Genomic DNA, 24,439 nt, shown 5'->3' with positions numbered 1-24,439 from the left:
GGTGTCGGGGCATGGGGGCTTGCCTGCCCGCAAGCCCCCATGCGCAGGCTGGAGTACCGAGCGAGCGGAGCGGGGTGAGCCCTTGACCCCACTCCCCGGCTGGAGCACCAGACAGTGGAGCGGGACAAGTGCCTGGGCCGGAGCAGAGCTGGGGCTGCAGAGATGGGCCTGGATGCTAAGTGCGTGGGCCGTGGCCCACCCGTGGCTACACCCCTGGTCAGGAGAGGGAGCTCCTAGTGCGGGGGCTGGGTGTGAGGGCTGGGGTGGAGGGGCCGTGAGGCCAGGGGCTGATGGCATTAATGGGGAGGCTCTTGTGCTCTCCCCCCAGGCTGACATGGAGGTGCCCATCCCCAAGTACTTTGTGAACCAGAGAGCCAAGGCCCTGAAGGAGCGTCAGCAGGTGCTGTCTGAGATCCTGGCCCGGGTGGAGCCTGGCATGCCCTGTGGGGTGAGTGCCTGCCCCCCGGCTGCCCCTTTCTCTGCCGAGGAGACTCCCACCAGTCACCTGAAGTACGAGGGGCTGGGGGTGCAGGGCTGGGCTAGGCCCCAGTGGATGGGTGGGGTGTCGGGGTGGCCCTGCAGTGGGAGGGGCAGGGAGAGTTCAGCAGAGTGCCGGACAGTCCCAGGTAAGAGAGGTGGGGTCTGCACCAGGATGGGCATGGGTCAGGAGAGAGGGGTGGGGCCGTACCAGGGCCGGTGGTGGGTGCAGGGCAGAAGGGGGAATGAGGACGGTCTAGGGCCTGTGGAGGGAGATGCAGGAGTGGGGGCAGGGCTGTATCGGAGCCCATGGGAGAGTGCAGGGCAGAAAGGAGGGTGGGTCTGTATCAGGCCAGCGGGGGGAGGGGGAAGAGGGGAGGATGTTCTGCAAAGGAGGGTGGCTGGAGGTTTGTGAAGCCGGGTGTGCTCCCAGGGAGGAGCAGGGCAGGAAGTGGGGGCTCTATCAGGGCCTGTTAGGGATATAGAGCTGTACCAGGGACCATGGCCTCCTGTTACTGGTGTTTCCCATGTATGAGGTGTCTGAGACTGGCCCTGGATGGGTTTGATAGGGAATTGTGGGCAAGCCTGGGGAGAGTGCAGCAGGCCCCCCTTGGCTGTTCTCCCTGGTGCCCTGGCTGGGGCGTGCTATGGGGTGTGCGGGCTCTGTTCTCCCTGGGGCTGGGGCTGGCCATGGGGCATGCGGGCTTTGTTCTCCCTGGCACTCTCGCTGGGGCTGGTGCCTGTGGCTGGGGCTGGCATGGGCTGGATCAGGGCACAGATTCACTGACCCTCATTGTGCCCTGCTTCCGCAGCCATCCCGGCCTGCCATGCTGCGGGACGAGGCCGTGCAGCTGGTGCAGATGGCAGAGCGGATGCGCCAGGGCCGCCTGCGTTCCAAGTTCATGTGGGAGATCCGGCGGGACGAGGAGCGAGAGAGGAGGGCCCAGGAGAGTGGGGCCAAGGAGCTTGACCGTGAGCAGGCCGCCATCTGCATCCAAAAGGTAAGGATATGTCCGGCCCAGAGTGTAGGGTTGCCAGGCATCCATTTTCTGACCAGAACGCCTGGTCATAAATGGACCCTGGTGGTTCTGGTCGGCACTGCTGATCGGGCTGTTAAAGTCCGGTCAGCAGTGCAGTGGGGGCTCGGGGCTAAGGCAGGCTCCCTGCCTGCCCTAGCTCCGTGTGGCTCCTGGAAGCAGCCGTTAGGTCCTTCCGCCCCCTAAGCCCAGGGAGGCTCCACGCACTGCCCCAGCCCTGAGTTCTGGCTCCACAGCTCCCATTGGCCGGGAGCTGCGACCAATGAGAGCTGCAGGGGTGGCGCCTGCAGGCACAAGGGCAGTTGCAGAGCCTCCCTGGCCGCCCATGCACCTAGGGGCTGCAGGGAGCTGGTGGCCATTTCCTGGGAGCTGTAGTAAGTGCTGTTGGGACCCTGGACCCCAAACTCCCTCCTCCACCCCAACCCCCTGCCCCAGCCCAATCCCCTTCCGCACCCAAACTTCCTCCCGCACCCTGCACCCCCCTGCACCCCAACCCTCTGCCTCAGCCTGGAGCCCCCTCCTGCAACCCAAACTCCTCATCCCCGGTCCCACCCCAGAGCCCACACACTCAGCCAGAGCCCTCACCCCAACCCCATGTCCCAGCCCGGAGCCCTCTCCCGCGCCCTGAACACCTCATCCCTGGCCCCACCCCAGATCCTGCACCCCCAACTAGAGCCCTCACTCTTCTGCACCCCAACCCTCTGCCTCAGCCTGGTGGAAGTAAGTGAGTGAGGGGGAAATGGAGCGAGCATGGGTGGGGCCTTAGAGAAGGGGTGTGGCCTCGGGGCAGGGGTGTTTAGTTATGTGCAATGAGAAAGTTGGCAACCCTACCAGAGCGTGGGGGCGGAGGGCACAGGATACCCAGCAAACAGGTGGCTGCTGGGTGCCTGGGGAGCCAGAAATCAGATCTGAGCTGTGCTCCCCACTGCCTAGTGATTCCCATTTCTCCCTTCTGGGCTCCAGCCACACTCCCTGCTTTCAAGCCAGCGGCACTGCTATGGGTACCCGCATGGCCCCACAGTATGCCAACATTTTTATGGCTGATTTAGAACAACGCTTCCTCAGCTCTCGTCCCCTAACGCCCCAACTCTACTTGCGCTATATTGATGACATCTTCATCATCTGGACCCATGGAAAAGAAGCCCTTGAGGAATTCCACCAGGATTTCAACGATTTCCATCCCACCATCAACCTCCGCCTGGACCAGTCCACACAAGAGATCCACTTCCTGGACTCTACAGTGCTAATAAGCGATGATCACATAAACACCACCTTATACCGGAAACCTACTGACCGCTATTCCTACCTACATGCCTCCAGCTTTCACCCAGACCACACCACACGATCCATTGTCTACAGCCAAGCTCCGTGATACAACCGCATTTGCTCCAACCCCTCAGACAGAGACAAACACTTACAGGATCTCTATCAAGCGTTCTTACAACTACAATACCCACCTGCGGAAGTGAAGAAACAAATTGACAGAGCCCGAAGAGTACCCAGAAATTACCTGCTACAGGACAGGCCCAACAAAGAAAGTAACAGAACACCACTAGTCGTCACCTTCAGCCCCTAACTAAAACCTCTCCAGCGTATTATCAAGGATCTACAACCTATCCTAAAGGACAATCCCTCACTCTCACAGATCTTGGGAGACAGGCCAGTCCTTGCCTACAGACAGCCCCCCAACCTGAAGCAAATACTCGCCAGCAACCACACACCACACAACAGAACCACTAACCCAGGAACCTATCCTTGCAACAAACCCGTTGCCAACTGTGTCCACATATCTATTCAGGGGACACCATCATAGGGCCTAATCACATCAGCCACACTATCAGAGGCTCATTCACCTGCACATCTACCAATGTGATATATGCCATGTGCCAGCAATGCCCCTCTGCCATGTACATTGGCCAAACCGGACAGAATAAATGGACACAAATCAGACGTCAAGAATTATAACATTCAAAAACCAGTTGAACACTTCAACCTCCCTGGACACTCAATTACAGACCTAAAAGTCACAATTATGCCACAAAAAAACTTCAGAAACAGACTCCAATGAGAAACAGCAGAACTGGAATTAATCTGCAGACTGGACACCATTAAATTAGGCTCGAATAAAGACTCGGAGTGGATGAGTCATTAGACTAGCTAAAAACTATTTCCCCTTGCTAATTTTCCCCCTACTTGTTACTCACACCTTCTTGTCAACTGTTTGAAATGGGCCATCCTAATTATCACTACAAAAGTTTTTTTTTTCCTGCTGATAATAGCCCACCTTAATCAATTGGTCTTGTTAGAGCTGGTATGGCAACCCCCATTTTTTCATGTTCTCTATCTATCTATCTACTGTATTTTCCACTACATGCATCTGATGAAGTGGGTGTGACGCAGCAGGGAGGGGGGAGTGTTGACCTGGGAATGTGGCAGGGGAGTTTCAATGGGAGACCTGAGAGCCTGTAACCTGAGCCAGGAGTGGGAGGGGGAGGTAACACCTCTGCCCAGGAATGTGAACAGAGGCTGCAGGAGGGAGCCTGCTGGGGGGGTTTAGTTTCAGTTTGAGGCTGGGTGGTGGAACGCAGGGGACTCGAGGGCTGGGGTCTAAGCTCCCTGCTCCCCCAGAAGGACTTGACTGAGGGGTCCTGGTTGTACCCACAAGCTCTGTTTGAGACCGTGTTCCTGTTGTCCAATAAACCTTCCGTTTTACTGGCTGGCTGAGAGTCTCAGTGAATCCCAGGAAGAGGGGTGCAGGACCTGGATTCCCCCACACTCCGTGACAGTGGGCTTCAGCCCACGAAAGCTTATGCTCAAATACATTTGTTAGTCTCTATGGTACCACAAGAACGCCTCGTTCTTTCTGCTGATACAGACTAACACGCCTACCACTCTGGCTCCCTGCTTTCAGTCCCAGGGCTGAGAACATGCCCCGTGGGGGAAATCTCTCATGGCTGCAGTTTTGCCTCTGCCCTGGAGGTGGCACTCTTGGACTGCCTGAGAACACGTTCTGGAGAGGTTTCAGAGTAACAGCCGTGTTAGTCTGTATTCGCAAAAAGAAAAGGAGTACTTGTGGCACCTTAGAGACTAACCAATTTATTTGAGCATGAGCTTTCGTGAGCTACAGCTCACTTCATCGGATGCATACCGTGGAAACTGCAGCAGACTTTATATACACACAGAGAATATGAAACAATACCTCCTCCCACCCCACTGTCCTGCTGGTAATAGCTTATCTAAAGTGATCATCAAGTTGGGCCATTTCCAGCACAAATCCAGGTTTTCTCACCCTCCACCCTACCCACACACAAATTCACTCTCCTGCTGGTAATAGCCCATCCAAAGTGACAACTCTCTACACAATGTGCATGATAATCAAGTTGGGCCATTTCCTGAACAAATCCAGGTTCTCTCACCCCCTCACCCCCCTCCAAAAAACACACACACAAACTCACTATCCTGCTGGTAATAGCTCATCCAAAGTGACCACTCTCCCTACAATGTGCATGGTAATCAAGGTGGGCCATGTCCAGCACAAATCCAGGCTTTCTCACCCCCCCCCTTTTTTTTTTTCCCAGGGACTCACACACACACACAAACTCACTCTCCTGCTGGCAATAGCTCATCCAAACTCTCCAAGTTTAAATCCAAGTTAAACCAGAACGTCTGGGGGGGGGGTAGGAAAAAACAAGGGGAAATAGGCTACCTTGCATAATGATTTAGCCACTCCCAGTCTCTATTTAAGCCTAAATTAATAGTATCCAATTTGCAAATGAATTCCAATTCAGCAGTTTCTCGCTGGAGTCTGGATTTGAAGTTTTTTTGTTTTAAGATAGCGACCTTCATGTCTGTGATTGCGTGACCAGAGAGATTGAAGTGTTCTCCGACTGGTTTATGAATGTTATAATTCTTGACATCTGATTTGTGTCCATTTATTCTTTTACGTAGAGACTGTCCAGTTTGACCAATGTACATGGCAGAGGGGCATTGCTGGCACATATCACATTGGTGGATGTGCAGGTGAACGAGCCTCTGATAGTGTGGCTGATGTTATTAGGCCCTGTGATGGTGTCCCCTGAATAGATATGTGGGCACAGTTGGTTAGGGTTAGGGTTAGGGTTGTATTGCAGACTTCTGGGTCCCATGGCAGATTGGGGCCCCATCCTCCATGCCCTGTCTCTCCCAGCAGTCACAGCTTGGCTCCTGGGCCTTGTTGGTTGCCTCTCCTTGAGCTGCTTGCAGGCAGCCTGAGGGCTGGATCCCATCAGGGTGCAGCTGTCCCCAACAACACAGCCCAGGGGTGTGCCCCGCTCTGGCATGCAGTCCTGTGCTGAGCTGGGTGGGGTGGTCATGCTGCACAGCATTCTAGGCCAGTGGTGCCCTGGCCAGGCCGCTGGGTGTGGGGTTCACTCTGCAATGTGGGGAGTGCAGGGGCCTTGGTGTCCTGGGAGCATCAGTGCTGGGGGCTTTGTGTGTTTGAGTCCCAAGTCCCTGCCTCATGCCCATTGTTCCAGGGGTCAGGAGGCACGAGCAGCCAGTTCAGGCTGCGTGGGGAGCTTGCCACAGTGAACCCAAGTGCCAGTTCGAGTGGGACCAGCACACACCGGGAGCAGGGCTAAGAGCGGAGAAAGGCACTACTCCTTCCTCTCCTCCCCCCTCACTGCCCAGAGGTGTAGCTACCCCACCTGCCCATCATCACCCTGTGCTCACAGCAACCACCGCAGCCTGTGCTTGCTGTGGAAAGCGGGAGTTACAGGCCAGCTGCCCAGAGTCACCAAGCTGCCAATTCTTCCCAGATCGTCTGAATCAAGTCTAAAACGGCTGTTCACCTGGTTACTTCTTCCACTTTAAGAAACAAAAGGTTGTCCCCAGTGTGTTCCAAGAACTTACTGGAAATTCTGCATTTTGCTGTATTACTTTTCCAACAGGTAGTTTAAGTCCCCCATTACTACCAGGTTTTTGGTTTGGGATATTTCTGTTATTTGTTCTAGAAATGCCTCCTCTACCTCCTCGTACAGATTTGCTGTTCTACAGTAGACCCCTACCATGACATCGCCCCTGTTTCCCTCCTCCCTCCCCTTTTTATCTTCACCCAGCAACTTTCAGCTGGTCTGCCTTTTGCCTCCTTCTGGACCTCAGAACAAGTGTATATATTCTTGATATATAATGCAACACCACTTGCCTTTTTTTTCCTGCCTGCCACTCCTGAACAAGCTATATCCCTCTATACCAATATTCCAATTATGAGATTTATCCCACCAAGTCTCTATCATGCCAATTAAGTCATAATTTAGCTTGTGTACTAATACTTCCAGTTCTTCCTCTTTATTCCCCATAGTCCTTGCATTTGCATATAAACATCTAAAATATCGAGCTGTCTCCTTCACTGATTTCCTTCTTGTTCTCCTATGATCCTATTGTAATTTTCCATGCCCCCCCACCAACATATACCCTCTGTTAAGGTTGCCTTTTTCTATTTTTACCTATGGGCTTTTGCCACCTACCCCCTTTGAAACTAGTTTAAAGTCCTCCTCACTAGGTTGGCAAAGAAAAGCTTGGAAAAAGACAAAGAGATACAGAGGCAACTCATGGACATGATCCTGAGCCAGATTGCCCTCCTGCAAAACATGCTCCCACTAGGCCAGCAGGCCCTGCAGGCCCATAATTTGGGATCCAGTCATGTTCATAGAATCATAGAATATCGGGGTTGGAACGGACCTCAGGAGGTAATCTCGTCCAACCCCCTGCTCAAAGCAGGACCAATCCCCAACTAAATCATCCCAGCCAGGGCTTTGTCAAGCCTGACCCTTAAAAACCTCTAAGAATGGAGATTCCACCACCTCCCTAGGGAACCCATTCCAGTGCTTCACCACCCTCCTAGTGAAATAGTGTTTCCTAATATCTAGCCTAGACCTCCCGCACTGCAACTTGAGTCCATTGCTTCTTGTTCTGTCATCTGTCACCACTGAGACCTGCCAAGCTCCATCCTCTTTGGAACCCCCCTTCAGGTAATTGAAGGCTGCTATCAAATCCCCCCTCACTCTTCTCTTCTGCCGACTAAACAATCTCAGTTCCCTCAGCCTCTCCTCGTAAATCATGTGCCCCAGCCCCCTAATCATTTTTGTTGCCCTCTGCTGGACTCTCCCATTTGTCCACATCCCTCCTGTTGTGGGGGGACCAAAACTGGACGCAACACTCCAGGTGTGGCCACACCCGTGCCGAATAGAGGGGCATAATCACTTCCCTCGGTCTGCTGGCAATGCTCCTACTAATGCAGCCCAATATGCCATTGGCCTTCTTGGCAACACGGACACACTGCTGACTCATATCCAGCTTCTTGTCCACTGTAATCCCCAGGTCCTTTTCGGCAGAACTGCTGCTTAGCCAGTCGGTCCCCAGCCTGTAGCAGTGCATGGGATTCTTCTGTTCTAAGTGCAGGACTCTGCACTTGTCCTGGTTGAACCCCATCAGATTTCTTTTGGGCCAATCCTCCAATTTGTCTTGGTCACTCTGGACCCTATCCCTACCCTCCAGCATATCTACCTCTCCCCCGATTTTAGTGTCATCTGTGAACTTGCTGAGGGTACAATTTAATCCCCTCATCCAGATAATTAATAAAGATGTTGAACAAAACTGGCCCAAGGACTGACTCCTGGGGCACTCCGCTTGATACCAGCTGCCAGCTAGACATTGAGCCGTTGATCACTACCTGTTGAGCCTGACAATCTAGCCAGCTTTCTATCCACCTTGTAGTCCATTCATCCAGCCCATACTTCTTTAACTTGCTGGCAAGAATGCTGTGGGAGACCTTGTCAAAAGCTTTGCTAAAGTCAAGGCATGGCACATCCACTGCTTTCCCCATATCTACAGAGCCAGTTATCTCAAATTCAAATGTTCTTGAGCCCCTGGATAATTCTGGCTATTGTGACCAGCAACAACTACTAACCTCTGTATCTCTGCAACACGGTTTTCAGCGACTCCCATTCACCTCTCAGATCCAACCTCTGGGCACTAAGAACACTTGCACCTGGGAGTCCAGCTGTATTGAGCTTTGCGACACCCGAGCTCCCTTGTCACCCAGGCCAGGAAACTGCCCCAAAATAATTCCTAGAGCAGATCAGTTAGAAAAACATCCAATCTTGATTTAAAAATGTATCTGTAATGGAGGATCCACTATGACCCTTGGTAAATTGTTCCAATGGTTAATTATCCTTACTGTCAAAAATGTACACCTTATTTCCAGTCTGAATTTGTCTAGCTCCAACGTTCAGCCATTGGCTCGTATTAGACCAGTGGTTCTCAAACTTCTGTACTGGTGACCCCTTTCACATAGCAAGCCTCTGAGTGCGACACCCCCCTCCATAAATTAAAAACACTTTAAAATATATTTAACACCATTATAAATGCTGGAGAGAAAGCAGGGTTTGGGGTGGAGGCTGACTGCTTGTGTTCCCCCCTGTATTAACCTCATGACCCCCGAGGGGTCCTGACCCCCAGTTTGAGGACCCCTGTGTTAGACCTTTCTCTGCTAGATTGAACAGCCCATTACTAAATATTTGTTCCCCATGTAGATAGTTATAAACTCTAGTCAAGTCACTCCTTAGTCTTCCCTTTGTTAAACTAAATAGATTGAGCTCTGTGAGGCTGTCACTAGAGATACGAGTGGAATGGACAGTGTGTTTTCAGCATATGATGAGATTATATAATCTGTTTTTTCTCCAAATACAGAACAGAACATGGGCGGTGGGTGGACACCCCCTTCGGTGAGGCTATCCTCCCCAGCCCCACCCCTTCTGCATAAGACGTCATCCCCCGTGGCTGGAGCCCTGAGCCCTCCCTGCCCCACTTCCCACTGCTGGAGAATCCCCAGCCAGAGAATGGGAAAGGTGGAGTGCCTCCCCCAGCCATGCAGTGGAAGAACACTGAGCTTTTTATATGTGCCATGCAGGTTCCGGGACTACTCAGCTTCCTGGGTTCATCAGTAATCTCTGTTTCAGAGTAGCAGCCGTGTTAGTCTGTAATCACAAAAAGAAAAGGAGTACTTGTGGCACCTTAGAGACTAACCAATTTATTTGAGCATAAGCTTTCGTGAGCTACAGCTCACTTCATCGGATGCATCCGATGGAGTGAGCTGTAGCTCACGAAAGCTTATGCTCAAATAAATTGGTTAGTCTCTAAGGTGCCACAAGTACTCCTTTTCTTTTTAGTAATCTCTGTGGAGTCCAGGTTGATACTGATGCATGTGGGAAGCTGAATAGCAGATACCCCCTCCTCAGCTGTTTCAGAACATGCCTGGTGCATAATAATAAGTAAAAACCCTCAATCCGGGGTCCCGTGGCAGTGGCTATGCCAGGGATGGCTTAGCCTTCTCTGGCCTATTATACCTGTTGCCTATGGAAGAGAAATATTTATTGAACTCTTCTGCCTTTTCTGCATTATCATCGTTTGCTCTACCGTTTCCATCTAGTAATAGACCAATACCATTGTTGGGGTTCTCCTTGTTTCTTTATATATTTTAAAAACTCCTTCTTTCTGCCCTTAACTCTTCCAGCCATAGAGTTCTCTTTGTGTCCCTTTGCTTCCCTTATCAATTTTCTACAATTCCTAACTTTTTATTTATATTTACTATCAACTTCCCCTCTCTTCCATTTGTTAGATTTTATTTTTTTACAGCTGCTTTCACTTCCCTTCTAAATCAGGTAGGTTTTTTTAAACCAGCATGGCCTTCTTCCTCAATTGTGGGATTGTGGCTTTTTGGGCATGTAGTAAACTGTTGTTACATGATTCCCAAATTAAAATTCACATTTTTCTGATTAAATTCTTCTTCACAGTTGATTTAGAATTATAGAATATCAGGATTGGAAGAGACCTCAGGAGGTCATCTAGTCCAACCCCCTGCTCATAGCAGGACCAACCCCAACTAAATCATCCCAGCCAGGGCTTTGTCAAGCTGGGCCTTAAAAACCTCTAAGGAAGGAGATTCCACCACCTCCCTAGGGAACCCATTCCAGTGCTTCACCACCCTCCTAGTGAAATAGTTTTTCCTAATATCCAACCTAGACCTCCCGCACTGCAACTTGAGACCATTGCTCCTTGTCTGGTCATCTGCCAACACTGAGAATAGCCGAGCTCCATCCTCTTTGGACCCCCCCTTCAATAATTCATGGCTACTATCAAATCCCCCCTCACTCTTCTCTTCTGCAGACTAAATAAGCCCAGTTCCCTCAGCCTCTCCTCATAAATCATGTGCTCCAGCCCCCTAATAATTTTTGTTGCCCTCTGCTGGATTATCCCCAATTTGTCCACATCCCTTCTGTAGTGGGGGCCCCAAAACTGGACGCAATACTCCAGATGTGGCCTCACCCATACCGAACAGAGGGGAATAATCACTTCCCTCGATCTGCAGGCAATGCTCCTACGAATGCAGCCCAATATGCCATTAGGCTTCTTGGCAACAAGGGCGCACTGCTGACTCTCATCCAACTTCTCGTCCACTGTCACCCCCAGGTCCTTTTTGGCAGAACTGCTGCAGATCCGCTCGGTCCCCAGCCCATAGCAGCTTTGTGAAACTGGCCCAATTAAAGCACCAACTCTATAGGGTACTGATCTGGACTTTATTCCGCTGGCGCAGTACAAGTGCGATCTAATCATGCTCACATGTACCTGTGTTATCATTCCTTTTCAGTCCTGTGATCAGTTCCTCTCTATCTGTTAGGACAAGGGTTAATAAAGAAATCCCTCGTGTTGACTGCAACACTTTTTGCATTAGGAAATTGTCATCTACAATGGTTAGAAATCCCAAGGATATTTTAGTACTGCCAGCATGAGACCTCCAGCGTACTTCACTCAAATTGAAGTCTCCCATGATCATGCAGCTTTCCCCCCCTACATATTATAGATACCTGTGTAAGGAACCATTCATCATGTTTCCTAGTGCGATTTTGTGATCTGATACCCCATCCTGTGCTTTATTTTAGGACATTGATCCATAAGCTCTTTCTTTTCATTCGTTTTCATTGATTCGGAAACAGGGAATGCTATTTTTGACATTGAGATCATTCCCCCTGCCCTTTTGCCCACTTGATCCTTCCTAAGTAGGTTATAACCATTGATTTTTAACATTCCAATTGTGCGAATCATCCCACCAGGTTTCAGCAATACCAAGTAGATCAAACTTATGCTCACAGATGAGCAATTTCAATTCCTCTTGTTTGTTACCCAGGCTGCTAGCATTGGTGTAGAGGCAATTCAGTAATTTCTTCTCTTCATGTCCTTTGGCTCCTTGATTAGTTTTGTTCTCAACACCTTGATTTTGTGCTGAGTGCTCAGATCTTCCCTCTTTTTACCCTTCCTATTTGCTATTAGTTTAACCTCCTCCTGACTACTCTAGTGAGCCTGTCTCCAAGGAGGTTGGACCCCTTCTACTGAGATGGAGGCCATCAAGCTATATAGTCCCCTCTTCCCGTGCGAGGTGAACCAATGTGCCACAAAACCAAAATCCTCCACCCTATACCACTTACTTAACTTGTGGTTTACTTCTGGAATCTTCTGCCTTCTGCCTTCCTTCACTTGTGGGACAGGAAGGATTTCAGAGAAGAACACTTGAACATTTTTCTTCAGCACGCTTCCGAGTTCCCTGAACCCGTTTGCTATCTGCGAGATATCCTGCAATGCAGTGACATTAGTGCTGATATGAACCATCACCAATGGATCCCTGCCTGTTGACTTCAGAAGCCTGTCCAATCTTAGAGTAACATCTCATGTCTTGGTACTGGGAAGGCAGCATGCTGTCCTGTTGTCTGCCTGTCCCTTGCAGAATATTAGAATCATAGAATATCAGAGTTGGAAGGGACCTCAGGAGGTCATCTAGTCCAAACCCCTGCTCAAAGCAGGACCGATCCCCAATTAAATCATCCCAGCCAGGGCTTTGTTAAGCCTGACCTTAAAAACTTCAAAGGAAGGAGATTCCACCACCTCCCTAGGTAACGCATTCCAGTGTTTCACCACCCTCCTAGTGAAAAAGTTTTTCCTAATATCCAACCTAAACCTCCCCCACTGCAACTTGAGACCATTACTCCTTGTTCTGTCATCTGCTACCACGGAGAACAGTCTAGAGCCATCCTCTTTGGAACCCCCTTCCAGATAGTTGAAAGCAGCTATCAAATCCCCCCTTATTCTTCTCTTCCGCAGACTAAACAATCCCAGTTCCCTCAGCCTCTCCTCATAACTCATGTGTTCCAGTCCCCTAATCATTTTTGTTGCCCTCCGCTGGACTCTTTCCAATTTTTCCACATCCTTCTTGTAGTGTGGGGCCCAAAACTGGACACAGTACTCCAGATGAGGCCTCACCAATGTCGAATAGAGGGGAACGATCACGTCCCTCGATCTGCTGGCAATGCCCCTATTTATACATCCCAAAATGCCATTGGCCTTCTTGGCAGCAAGGGCACACTGTTGACTCATATCCAGCTTCTCGTCCACTGTCACCCCTAGGTCCTTTTCCGCAGAAAAATCATTGGTGCCCACATGGAGAAGCAGGAAGGGGTAGCGATCCGAGTGCTTGATGAGTCTCGGCAGTCTCTCCGTCACATCGTGAATCTTAGCTCCTGGCAAGCAGCAGACTTCTCGGTTTTCCCGGACAGGGTGGCAGATAGATGACTCAGTCCCCCTGAGGAGAGAGTCCCCGACTACCACCACCCGTCTCCTTCTCTTGGGAGTGGTGGTTGTGGAACCCCCAACCCTAGGACAGTGTATCTCATGCCTTCCAATCGGCGGAGTCTCCTGCTTCCTTCCCTCAGACGTATCATTTGGTCCACTCTCCGCCTTAGGACCTGTGGAGAGAACATGAGAATGGTTACTTACCTGTATTGGCGTTGCTGGTACATGGACGTTCCTCTTTTTTCTTCTGGAGGTCACATGATGCCAAATTTCTTCACCGTCCTCCTGTCCCCGATGTGCAGCCTGCTCTGAATCTTCAGAACCTTGTGCCCGTAGAAGCATATCCTGACGCCTGTCCAGGAAATCTTCAGTTTCTCTTATGCAACGCAGGGTCGATACCTGTTGCTCCAGACCTTGAACCTTCTCTTCCAATATGGAGACCAGCTTGCACTTTGTACAGACAAAGTCGCTTCTGTCCTGTGGAAGAAAGACAAACATGGCACATCCAGTGCAGGTCACAACAGCGGAACACCCCCCGTCCATATTATCGTCCTTCTATGAGCTTCCTCAGGAGTTGTAGTAATTACTCAGAGAATCCGGCAAGATGTAAGCCTCAGTGGGCTCTCCCCAGGCAAACTCCTTCTGTTCGCTGCTCAGCTGGTTCGCAGCTGACTAGCTTTTTATACAGTCAGGCCCACTTAAGGCTCACCTGGAACAAAGCACTCCCAGTTCCCGCCCTTTTCAAACAACCAATCAAGCACACAGTCAAACTGTCCTCACAACAAACACTCAGATAGATACTCATCAACACAGCCTCCTTAATGCAGCCCTTAGCATACCTTAGCGTACTTTAGCGTTTTCTTTTGGTTCTTCCGAGTATTGAATCTTGAACAATGATTGTCTGTTTTCCTTGGACAGTTGGAGAACCCTTTGCAGGCACGCTTCATTTTCTTACAGGTTGGGCTGAGCTGCCATCCATATGTGTGTCCCATATTCCCTTGAACCTGCTGGATATTGAGAGGTATCTTCCAATGTTTCCGTGCTGCAGACTTGGTATTGATTTGAAACTTCTAGCCATGTGGAATTCCTCCTGGTCCTCTGCTCTCTGGTGGTCACATCCTCCTCTGTCTCCAGCTGCTGTAACCTCCTGCCTCTGGTGGCTATGAATCACCAGGCCTCTTCTGTGACTTCCTCTCTCTCCAGATCCATTCTTCCTTGAACTTGGGGTATGAAGCTGGCTGTATAGGAACTCCTCAGCTTCTCTCAGTCTCAGTAACATCCCAAGTTGCCCTGCCAATCCAAGAATCTTTTCTGTGAGTATAGCCACTTCATGAAACCCTTTCTGCCTTCAGGCAGGAAAGAGAACATGGCACATCTGTTGCAGGTCACTACCAGTGTTCCATCGCTGGTCATCTTGGTATCATGCATAGCACTGCACCTGGAAGGAAAGCCTCTCCAAACTCTCTCTGAAACTCCCGTTCATTGCCTCTGTTTGCACCTCTCAAGCTCGCCTAGCAAGTGACAGAGGCAAGTGACAGAGGCAGGGGACATACTGGCCTGTAACTCCTCCCCTTCCCATTTTGTTGTGCACGGAAGGTTGTTAGTGTTGCACCCATCATGGGTCATCATTTCATTTACCCAGAGAATCCTCTAAATAAAGCTGAAGTAATTAATTGGGTTTTACAAAAGCACACACGGAACTCTGAACTTCAGCTACCCCCATGTGATACCTCCGTGCTCTCACTGTCTGCGTCCCCACCTACCCATGGGCTAACGTGTTCAGGCATGGAGCTCAAAATATGAACAATAGGTGTCTCTGCCAGCATTCCTACAGGTGTATGTGTTCTCTGTGTGCTGCCTTGCTGGCAAGTCTCACACCGCAGCCTCCCCCGCATCAGCAAGGCTTCCCCTCCTTGGCTCTCACAAATATTGTGGAACCTAGTCCATAAAGAGTACCATCTCCGGCCAAATGCACACTTGAGTACCATTCTGCAACCACTTAGGCGATGGTGAAACTGTACCTTCCTTCTGTATGATTTCATTAGCCAGGGCATTAGGGGATAAGCTGCGTCTCCCAGAATACCTGGCCCAGCCTCCACACCAGTAATACCTGGGGGCAAGCAGTTCTTTCTCCACTAATTTGACTAGTACTGCAGTCCAAAAGATCCTAGCATTGTGGACCCTCCTGCATTTAGGTCTGTAAACCTGTCATGGTGGGTCCACTAGTCCTCAGAGCACAGTGGAGAAATAACTGCTTTTGTTTTTAAATTCTCTGCCCTGGTGGGGGTGATAGTCATATGGGTTCCATCTGTAACACTTCTGCCAGGCGGAGTCAGCTGCAACAAGGGTGGGGTTCAATATCTAGAGGTTCCTCTTAACAATACAAATCATAACCAGCTCGAGGCCCCACCCAATAATTTGGGAAAGTTTAGCACTGCCCCTGGATGCCTCTAATGGCAGTAGTGGCCCCGTTGTGAGTACTGAGGCTGCGACTAACAGAAGAACATTTCTATGAACAGGAAAAAGGGGACACTGCATTCATTTGGGGAAACACTACAACCATGATTCAAAAACATGTGACCGTATATGAACACCCACCCCACTGTAGGTTGGGCAGTGTCCTTTGCCTCAGTTTCCCAATTTGCAGTGTGAAAGTCCAACAAAAGTGGACTGCCGTACGTTCACATGATGCAAACTGAAAATTTTTTTTCAGCAGGTTTTTTGGGTGCATGCTATTAGTGCAGCTCTGGGACTGTTCTTAATGGTTCCTCTGAATAGTGTGGGGGTGCCTCAGTTTCCCCTAGGCAGTTCTTAAGTCTCTAGGGGGTGGGATGAGGGTGTATGATCACTGCAGAGCCCTAGAGGGCAGGTGTGTGCAGCGGTCTGGACACAGAGAATGGCCGACACCCTGTTTCCTTGCAACTGATGGCCTGGCCCTTCCCCGCTGCAAGGTGAGAGCTAAAGAGTTGGAGAACAAAGGAATCAGGTGACCTCCTGGCCCGGGAAAGGAACAAAGCCCAGAGGAGGAGGGGCTGGAGGGAGTTTCAGTTTGGGGCTGGCTGGGGACATGGAGTGAAGGGCAGACGTGGTTGTCTGGCTCACTGCCTCCCAAAATGGACCCAGCTGAGGGGTCCTGTTCTTTGCACTTGCAAGCTCTATTTTAGACCATGTTCCTGTCGTCTAATAAACCTTCTGTTTTACTGGCTGGCTGAGAGTCACGTCTGACTGCGGAGTTGGGGGGCAGGACCCTCTGGCTTCCCCAGGACCCCGCCTGGGCGGACTTGCTGTGGGAAGCGCACGGAGGGGCACAGGAGGCTGAATGCTCCGAGGTCAGACCCAGGAAGGTGGAAGCCGTGTGAGCTGTGTGTCCTGAAGACAGGCTGCTCACAGAAAGGCAACTGCCCCAGAGTCCTGACTGGCTTCATGGGGAGCAGTTCCAGGGTATTGCCCAGGGACTCCGTGACAAGCTCCTGTACTGAGAGTTACCTGGTGCACATCAAACTCTTCAGATTAAATCCCCTGTGTAGACACACCCTGAGACGGATTTACGGAATCTCAGGAAAGCAGGCAAGAAGGTTCCACAGAACTGGGCTCTGATGCAAACTTTGCTCACCATTCTAACCGGGTCTCTAAGTACTGTACTGCAGCAAAAAATGCTGTTTTGTTTGGGCAAGACTTGTACTAAATCACTACAAATATTTACTGAAGATGTAAAAGTCTATCAAAAGGAGTTTGAAATCAGTTGGACTTGCTGTTGAGAGCACAGGAAGAGAACCAGGACAGCTGAAGCCAACAGGCCCCGTCTCAGAGTTGAGAGGGCTCCAGGGCTCACCCTGGTAAAAAGCTACAGCATGGGGCTGGCTTACAAGCGAGGTATAGCACACACCAGTAAAGCTGTGACAGGGTGTCTCAGGGTTGCACCCACAGAGAGTGTGACTTCCAGGACGAGGGCCTTGTGCAGGGAGGTGCCTGGCCCCATGGATCCTGGCGGGGATTGGCAGCACGGTGACTGGGAGGAATGGCTCTGTGTCCTGGTTCTCACATCCCTATGTTCCTTCTCCCCACAGGTCTGGAAAGGCTGCCTGCAACGCAGATGCACTAAGCTGGAGAGACAGAGGGAGATGACTTTTATCGGGATGGTTAGTCCCTCCCTAGCTCTCAATGCGTGCCTTCCCCCCGCCCCCCCGAGCCCAGTCTTGACACATGGCCCTGGCTGCATTGTCCACCTGTCCCTCCCCACTCAACCCATCTCAACATGTGCTCTCCCCCACCCAGTGGCATTGCCCCGAGTACTCTCTCCCCAACCTCAATATAAGCCCCACTCCTCATATTCATTAGGTTATTTGCAGTGGGGGAGGTTTAGGTTGGATATTAGGAAAAACTTTTTCACTAGGAGGGTGGTGAAACACTGGAATGCGTTGCCTAGGGAGGTGGTGGAATCTCCTTCCTTAGAAGTTTTTAAGGTCAGGCTTAACAAAGCCCTGGCTGGGATGATTTAATTGGGGACGGGTCCTGCTTTTGAGCAGGGGGTTGGACTAGATGACCTACTGAGGTCCCTTCCAACCCTGATATTCTATGATTCTATGATTTATTTATTGTACCCACAAACAATACACATTACTCTGGCCCAGGATGCAGCTGACTCTAGGTGGGAGCAGTCTCGGTACTCGGGACATCTCTGTGGTCAGTGTCTAGGCTCTGGATATGTTGAGGAGGGGGCAGACACAACGTGCTGCAGCAGCTGCTCCCGATCTATAGCTTCACAGGTTCCAAGACCATTGTGGGATCATTGTGACCATCTAGTCTGACCTGGGTCAGAGACCTGCTGCACAATAATTCCTAGAGCAGAGCTGTTAGAAACACATCCCATCGGGATTTAAAACTGGTCAGTGATGGGGAAGCTGCCATGTCCCTTGGGAAATGGATCCAATTTGCCAGCTCCTCGCTGTCAAAAATTGACACCTTATTTCCAGTCTGAATTTGTCTAACTTCAGTTTGCAGGTTTTGAGTCCCACTGCACCCTCCCTTTGTGGGAATGCTGAGGGATGGGGTCGGGATAGTTTATGGCTGGTCTCCCCCTGGGTGTGTGTCGGGGGCAAGCCCTGCAGGTCTCAGTCTGTCTCTCTGGGTACATGGCTGGTGGGAATAGGCCAGAGCGGCTGTCAGTGCGGCCTCACTCTGTGTCCCTCTCGCTGGGCTGGGTCCCAAGGAGGCGGTGCTGCGGGGGCCGCTGCTCTAGTGCATCATTAGAAACCGTTCCACATGGCGCAGGCAGGAGCAGTAAGGCACTCGCAGGGAAATGAGCTGGTGATGGATGGCTTCAGCGCAGAGAAAGCCATTAGGGTGAAATATGAACCCCCTAATGAAGTGCAGCCGCGGCTACACTGCCTGCGGTGAGAGAGACGGAGTGACTTCCACAGACTCCTGCTGCTCAGCACCAGGGTCAGGCGGGGGAGGGGGAGCGCTGTCAGGGGGTGACCTGCACCCTGCACTCCGCAGCCTTGCCAGTCCTGCCTGGGACAGGCTGCTACCCCCAAACCCTAGGGACCCCGACCTCCATGACCTCCTGGGATGTCTGCCGGGGGCAGCTTCATTTCAGACAAGCAAATGTCATTCCAGGCCTAACAGACGCTGACCCTAGTGTCTGCAAGGATCTGAGGTCTCCTGCCCCCACCCCATCATGATGGCACTGGGACGGACCCCAGTGTGTGAGGGGTTATGGGATCTCTTCTCCCCTTTCTCCATTCAGAGCAGGTCCATCAGGAGTGGGACGGACCCCAGTGTCTGAGGACTTATGGGATCTCTTCTCCCCTCCCCACATTCAGGGCAGGTCCATGAGGATTGGAACAGACCCCAGTGTCTGAGGGGTTATAGGCTCTCTTCTCCCCTTTCCCCATTCAGGGCAGGTCCATCAGGACTGGGACGGACGCCAGTGTCTGAGGGCTTATGGAATCTCTTTATCCCCCACCGTGTGGCACCGAAATGCACCCTGGTGTCTAAGTGGATATGGGAAACCCGTCCGCCCCACCCAGGCTATCAATACCAGGATGGACCTGAGTGTTTGAGGGGATGTGGGATCCACAGAGCCCCTCTGTGTCTGGGTGCTGCCCCAGGCAGGCACGCTCGTGAATACTGCATACCCTCCTTGCCCCTGTTCCTCCCCTCTCTGCACCTCCTGCCCTGGGGGAAGTTGGGGAGCAGCCTCATGGTATAAGAATCATCCCCCCCCCAATTCGCGCTGCAAGATTGTTATTGTCCCAAGGCTCCAACACAGCATAGTAATCTCCCAGTTCCCTCTGTTTGCTCCAAACAAACTTCAGAAGTGCTCCCTGATAAGGTCCCATTGGCAGCCTAACCTTTCTCCACTGGGCCAGATTCTGTTCTCCCTGAGGCTGGTTTTACATTGGTGTAACTCCAGTGGGACAGGTCCTATGCTGTGTCTCCTGACAGGCACAGCTCAGGGGGAGATGGAGCAAAGGCGGGTTTATGCCACATCTAGACTGTCCAGACTCTGCTGCTGCAGTGGCTGAATCAGATCCCGTGTGAGCGAGAGAGCAGCCCCAGGCTCTGCTCCGTTTTATGGCAGCCTCCCCATAGATGCCTAGGGATGGCTCTGCAGCCCCGAAGCCCCACAGGACTGAAAGCTCTGACCAGGCCTCTCCCTGGCCTGTCCCTACAGTGGGGCCTGCAGGAGTGGGGACAGAATAAGACCATGCTTGCTCTGGCCCTGGGAAATTCCATCTGACCTAACTACAGGCCCTTCATGGTCCTGATACACTGCCAGAGTGGCATATGGAGTCAGAGTAGGGGCCTGAGGCTATCTCATTGACCTTGGCTGGATTACTCCTGCTTAGCACATGAAAAAAGAACCAGGCCCAATAGCCTGGTTTAAGTGATTTCGTTTTAAGGATAGCGGTTCCCTAAATCCACTGATCATCTTCTCTGACATCCTGCATAGCCCAGGGCAAAGAATCTCACTAGGGTGATGCACCTTTCTATGGGCCGGGTAGAAGAGTGCTCCACTCCATGCAAAGCAAGAAGCAGCTAAAGCCAGATGGCAAAAACAATTGCTCCCTACCTCCGTTCCGAACCAACAAATATGTATTGGGGCAGTTCTGTGGTGCTGCAGGAGTTAGTGTCACTGGGTGGAGGAAAGATGGGTTTAGAAGAAGCCATGAGTTTATGTAGCACTGCGACGCCATTAGGCATTGCTCCACCACACAGCCCATCCCAAGGCAGGAAGGGAGACCCTGTCCTGGGGCTGGGGCTACCCCGAGATACTGAGGAGTGTGGCTTCTGGCCACAGCACTTATTTAGTTTGCCCTGCCAACAGGGTGTCGTATTGAATGAATTGATCACTGCTCAGAACATCAAAGTGCCCTTGTTTCACCCTGCTGCCACACCCTCTCTTCTCCCTTCCCAGTCCCACATGCAGGCCAGGCCCTGGCACTATGCCCAAGCCCCATATAACTGCTGCTGCTCTCCCAACCCGTTGATGCTCTCCCCCAGCCCCCTTTTCTATGCTGAGCTCTGCATGGCACAGAAGATTGAGCCCTGGGGAAGGGGGCAAAGGTGACCTTATCCCCCACGTTGATGTTCTGCCAGCGCTAGGCTCAGCATGGCCCAGGTGTCAGTGGAACTACTCCAGGCTCTTCCCACCACACCCCAGAGCCCAGGATGGCCATGGTGCTCTGTGCTGGGGAGGCTTCCTCATAAGAACGGCCACACTGGGTCAGGCCAAAGGTCCATCCAGACCAGTATCCTGTCTTCTGACCGTGGCCAGGGCCAGGTGCTTCAGAGGGGATGACCAGGAAAAGGCAATTATTAAGTGGTCTGTCCCTTGTTGTCCAGTTCCAGCATCTGGTAGTCAAGAGGCTTAGGGACACCCAGAGCATGGGGTTGCATCCCTGACCATCTTGGCTAATAACCATTCATGGACCTATCTGCCATGAGTTTATCTAATTCTTTTCTGAATCCAATTATACTTTTGGCCTTCACAACATCCTCTGGCAATGAGTTCCACAGGTTGACTGTGTGTTGTGTGAAGAAATACTTCCTTTAGTTTGTTTTAAACCTGCTGCCTATTAATTTTATCGGGTGACCCCTCATTCATGTGTTTTGTCAAGGAGTAAATAACACTTCCTTATTCACTTTCTTCATACCAGTCATGATTTTATAGACCTCTATCATATCCCGCCTTAGTCGTCTCTTTTCTAAATGAAACAGCCCCAGTCTTTTTAATCTCTCCTCTCTTTAAGCTTCTCCTCAAATGGAAGCTGTTCCATACCCCTAATAATTTTTGTTGCCCTTCTCTAAATAAGAATGGCCATACTGGTCAGACCAAAGGTCCATCTAACCCAGTAGCCTGTCTTCCGACCGTGGCCAATGCCAGGTGCCCCAGAGGGAATGAACAGAACAGGTAATCATCCAGTGATCCATCCCCTATTGCCCATTCCCAGCTTCTGGCAAACAAAGGCTACAGATACCATCCCTGCCCATCCTGGTTAATGGCTATTGATGGACCTATCCTCCATGAACTTATCTAGCCTATTAATTTCATTTGGTGACCCCTAGTCCTTGTGTTATGAGAAGTAGTAAACAACACTTCCTTATCTACTTTCTCTACACCAGTCATGATTTTGTAGACCTTAATCGTATCCCCCCTTATCTGTCTCTTTTCCAAACTGAAAAGTCATAGTCTTATTAATTTCTCCTCATACAGAATCTGTTCCATACCCCTAATAATTTTTGTTGCCATTTTCTGAACCTTTTCCAATTCCAATATATCTTTTTCGAGATGGGGTGACCACATCTGCATGCAGTATTCTAGATGTGGGCATACGATGGATTTATATAGAGGCAACAATATTTCTGTCCTATTGTCTATCCCTTTCTTAATTATTCCCAGCATTCTGTTCGCTTTTTTGACTGCTGCTGCACATTGAGTGGATGTTTTCAGAGAACTATCCACAATGACTCCAAGATCTCTTGAGTGGTAACAGCTAATTTAGACCCCATCATTTTATATGTGTACTTGGGATTATGCTTTCCAATCTGCATTACTTTGCATTTATCAACATTAAATTTCATCTGCCATTTTGTTGCCCAGTCACCCAGTTTTGAGAGATCCTTTTGTAGCTCTTTGCAGTCTGCCTGGGTCTTAACTATCTTTAGTAATTTTGTATCATCTGCAAATTTTGCCACCTCACTCTTTACCCCTTTTTCCAGATCATTTATGAATATGTTGAATGGGACTGGTCCCAGAACAGAACCCTGGGGGACACCACTATTTACCTTTCTCCATTCTGAAAAATGGCCATTTATACCTACCCTTTTTTCCTGTCTTTTAACCAGGTACCAATTCATGAGAGCACCTTCCCTCTTATCCCATTGCAGCTTAATTTGTGTAAGAGCCTTTGGTGAGGGACCTTGTCAAAGGCTTTCTGAAAATCTAAATACACTACATCCACTGGATCTGCTTGTTGACCTCCCTCAAAGAATTCTTGAAGTGGTTTCCATCATAGAACATTAGGGATGAAAGAGACCTCAGGAAATCATCTAGTCCAACCCCCTGCTCAAAGCAGGACCAACACCAACTAAATCATCCCAGCCAGGGCTTTGTCAAGCTGGGCCTTAAAAACCTCTAAGGATGGAGAGTCCACCACCTCCCTAGGTAACCCATTCCAGTGTTTCACCACCCTCCTAGTGAAACAGTGTTTCCTAATATCCAACCTAGACCTCCCCCACTGCAACTTGAGACCATTACTCCTTGTTCTGTCATCTGCCACCACTGAGAACAGCCGAGCTCCATCCCAACCCCACTTCGGTTGCTGCTATCAAATCTCCCCCTCACTCTTCTCTTCTGCAGACTAAATAACTACAGTTCCCTCAGCCTGTCCCCGTAAGTCATGTGCCCCAGCCCCCTAATCGTTTTCGTTGCCCTCCGCTGGACTCTCCAATTTGTCCACATCCCTTCTGTAGTGGGGGACCAAAACTGGATGCAATACTCCTGGTGTGGCCTCACCAGTGCCGAATAGAGGGGAATAATCACTTCCCTCGATTTTCTGGCAATGCTCCTACTAATACAGCCCAATATGCCGTTGGCCTTCTTGGCAACAAGGGCACACTGCTGACTCATATCCAGCTTCTCATCCACTGTAATCCCCAGGTCCTTTTCGGCAGAACTGCTGCTTAGCTAGTCGGTCCCCAGCTTGTAGCGGTGCATGGGATTCTTCCGTCCTAAGTGCAGGACTCTGCACTTGTCCTTGTTGAAGCTCAGCAGATTTCTTTTGGGCCAATCTTCCAATTTGTTTAGGTCACTCTGGATCCTATCCCTACCCTCCAGCTTATCTACCACTCTCCCCAGTTTATGTCATCTACGAACTTGCTGAGGGTGCAATTCATCCCATCATCCAGATAATTAATAAAGATGTTGAACAAAACTGTCCCCAGGACCAACCCCTGGGGCACTCCGCTTGATACTGGCTGCCAACTAGACATGGAGCCATTGATCACTACCCATTGAGCCCGACTATTGTATAAAGGGTTTTCAGTTTGGTTCAATGGCTCTTGAGCACCCCCGCTATACAAGTTGTTCCAGCAGCCCTGGTAGAGTGGAGAGGATTAGGCTGCAGGGTGGAGAGGTTGGGGTGTGCAGTGGGGAGTTGGCTGCAGGGGGAGGTCAGGAGTGTGGCTGCAGGGCAAGGAGGGGCTGCAGGATGGCAGGAGTTTTCTCTGCTTCCTTGAGGATTTTCCTGACTAGATTTGTGCTGTTTGCGAGGGAAGCAGAGAGCTCCTTGGTTTGCCGAGTGGTCATGGGGTGGGGTGGGGTGGGGCCAGGCCATCGGAGAGCAGCCCCTGTGAGGAATGGTTGGTGTGGGCCACGCGCCGCTTTCCCATTAGCGCGTGTTTAGTTCAGCGTTTTAAATAATTGTGTCCTCAGAATGATATTTAAAATCCATTTGGGAGGCAATGAGGCAGGAAAGTGCCTGTGCCATTGTGATGACGCCGCGCGGGAAGCACCACACATGCATATTACAAACTCATTACGGGGCAATTTACACACGCACTGCTCGCCTTCGCACACAATTTCTCCCTGATGCTGCTAATGTCCCTTCCAGGTCGCACACTCTCCCGGCTCGTTGTCACCCAGTACTACCGCCTGCACCCAGAGGACCAGAGACCGGGGCAGGGGAAACAAGGGAGCAAGGCCAGAGCAGGGTTGGGGCCCACTGCCATGGCAGGAAATGGAGGCTCTGAGATCTATC

The 24,439-nt window shown here is 50.8% G+C and overlaps 1 protein-coding gene across 1 annotated transcript in view; it reads left to right on the top strand.

The window, feature by feature from the left end:
• Positions 1-24,439, top strand: part of DRC11L (dynein regulatory complex subunit 11 like) — a 74,720-nt gene that overhangs the window by 24,715 nt on the left and 25,566 nt on the right. Inside the window, exons 3-5 of the mRNA XM_077808788.1 lie at positions 329-448; positions 1,290-1,478; positions 17,240-17,311. Coding sequence (XP_077664914.1) covers positions 329-448; positions 1,290-1,478; positions 17,240-17,311 — 381 coding nt within the window. The remainder of the gene's footprint in view (positions 1-328; positions 449-1,289; positions 1,479-17,239; positions 17,312-24,439) is intronic.

This window comes from Eretmochelys imbricata, chromosome 2 (assembly GCF_965152235.1).
Source record: "Eretmochelys imbricata isolate rEreImb1 chromosome 2, rEreImb1.hap1, whole genome shotgun sequence".
NCBI lineage: Eukaryota > Metazoa > Chordata > Testudines > Cheloniidae > Eretmochelys > Eretmochelys imbricata.
Note: the sequence above shows the minus strand (reverse complement) of the source record. Positions and strands in the feature narration are given on the sequence as shown.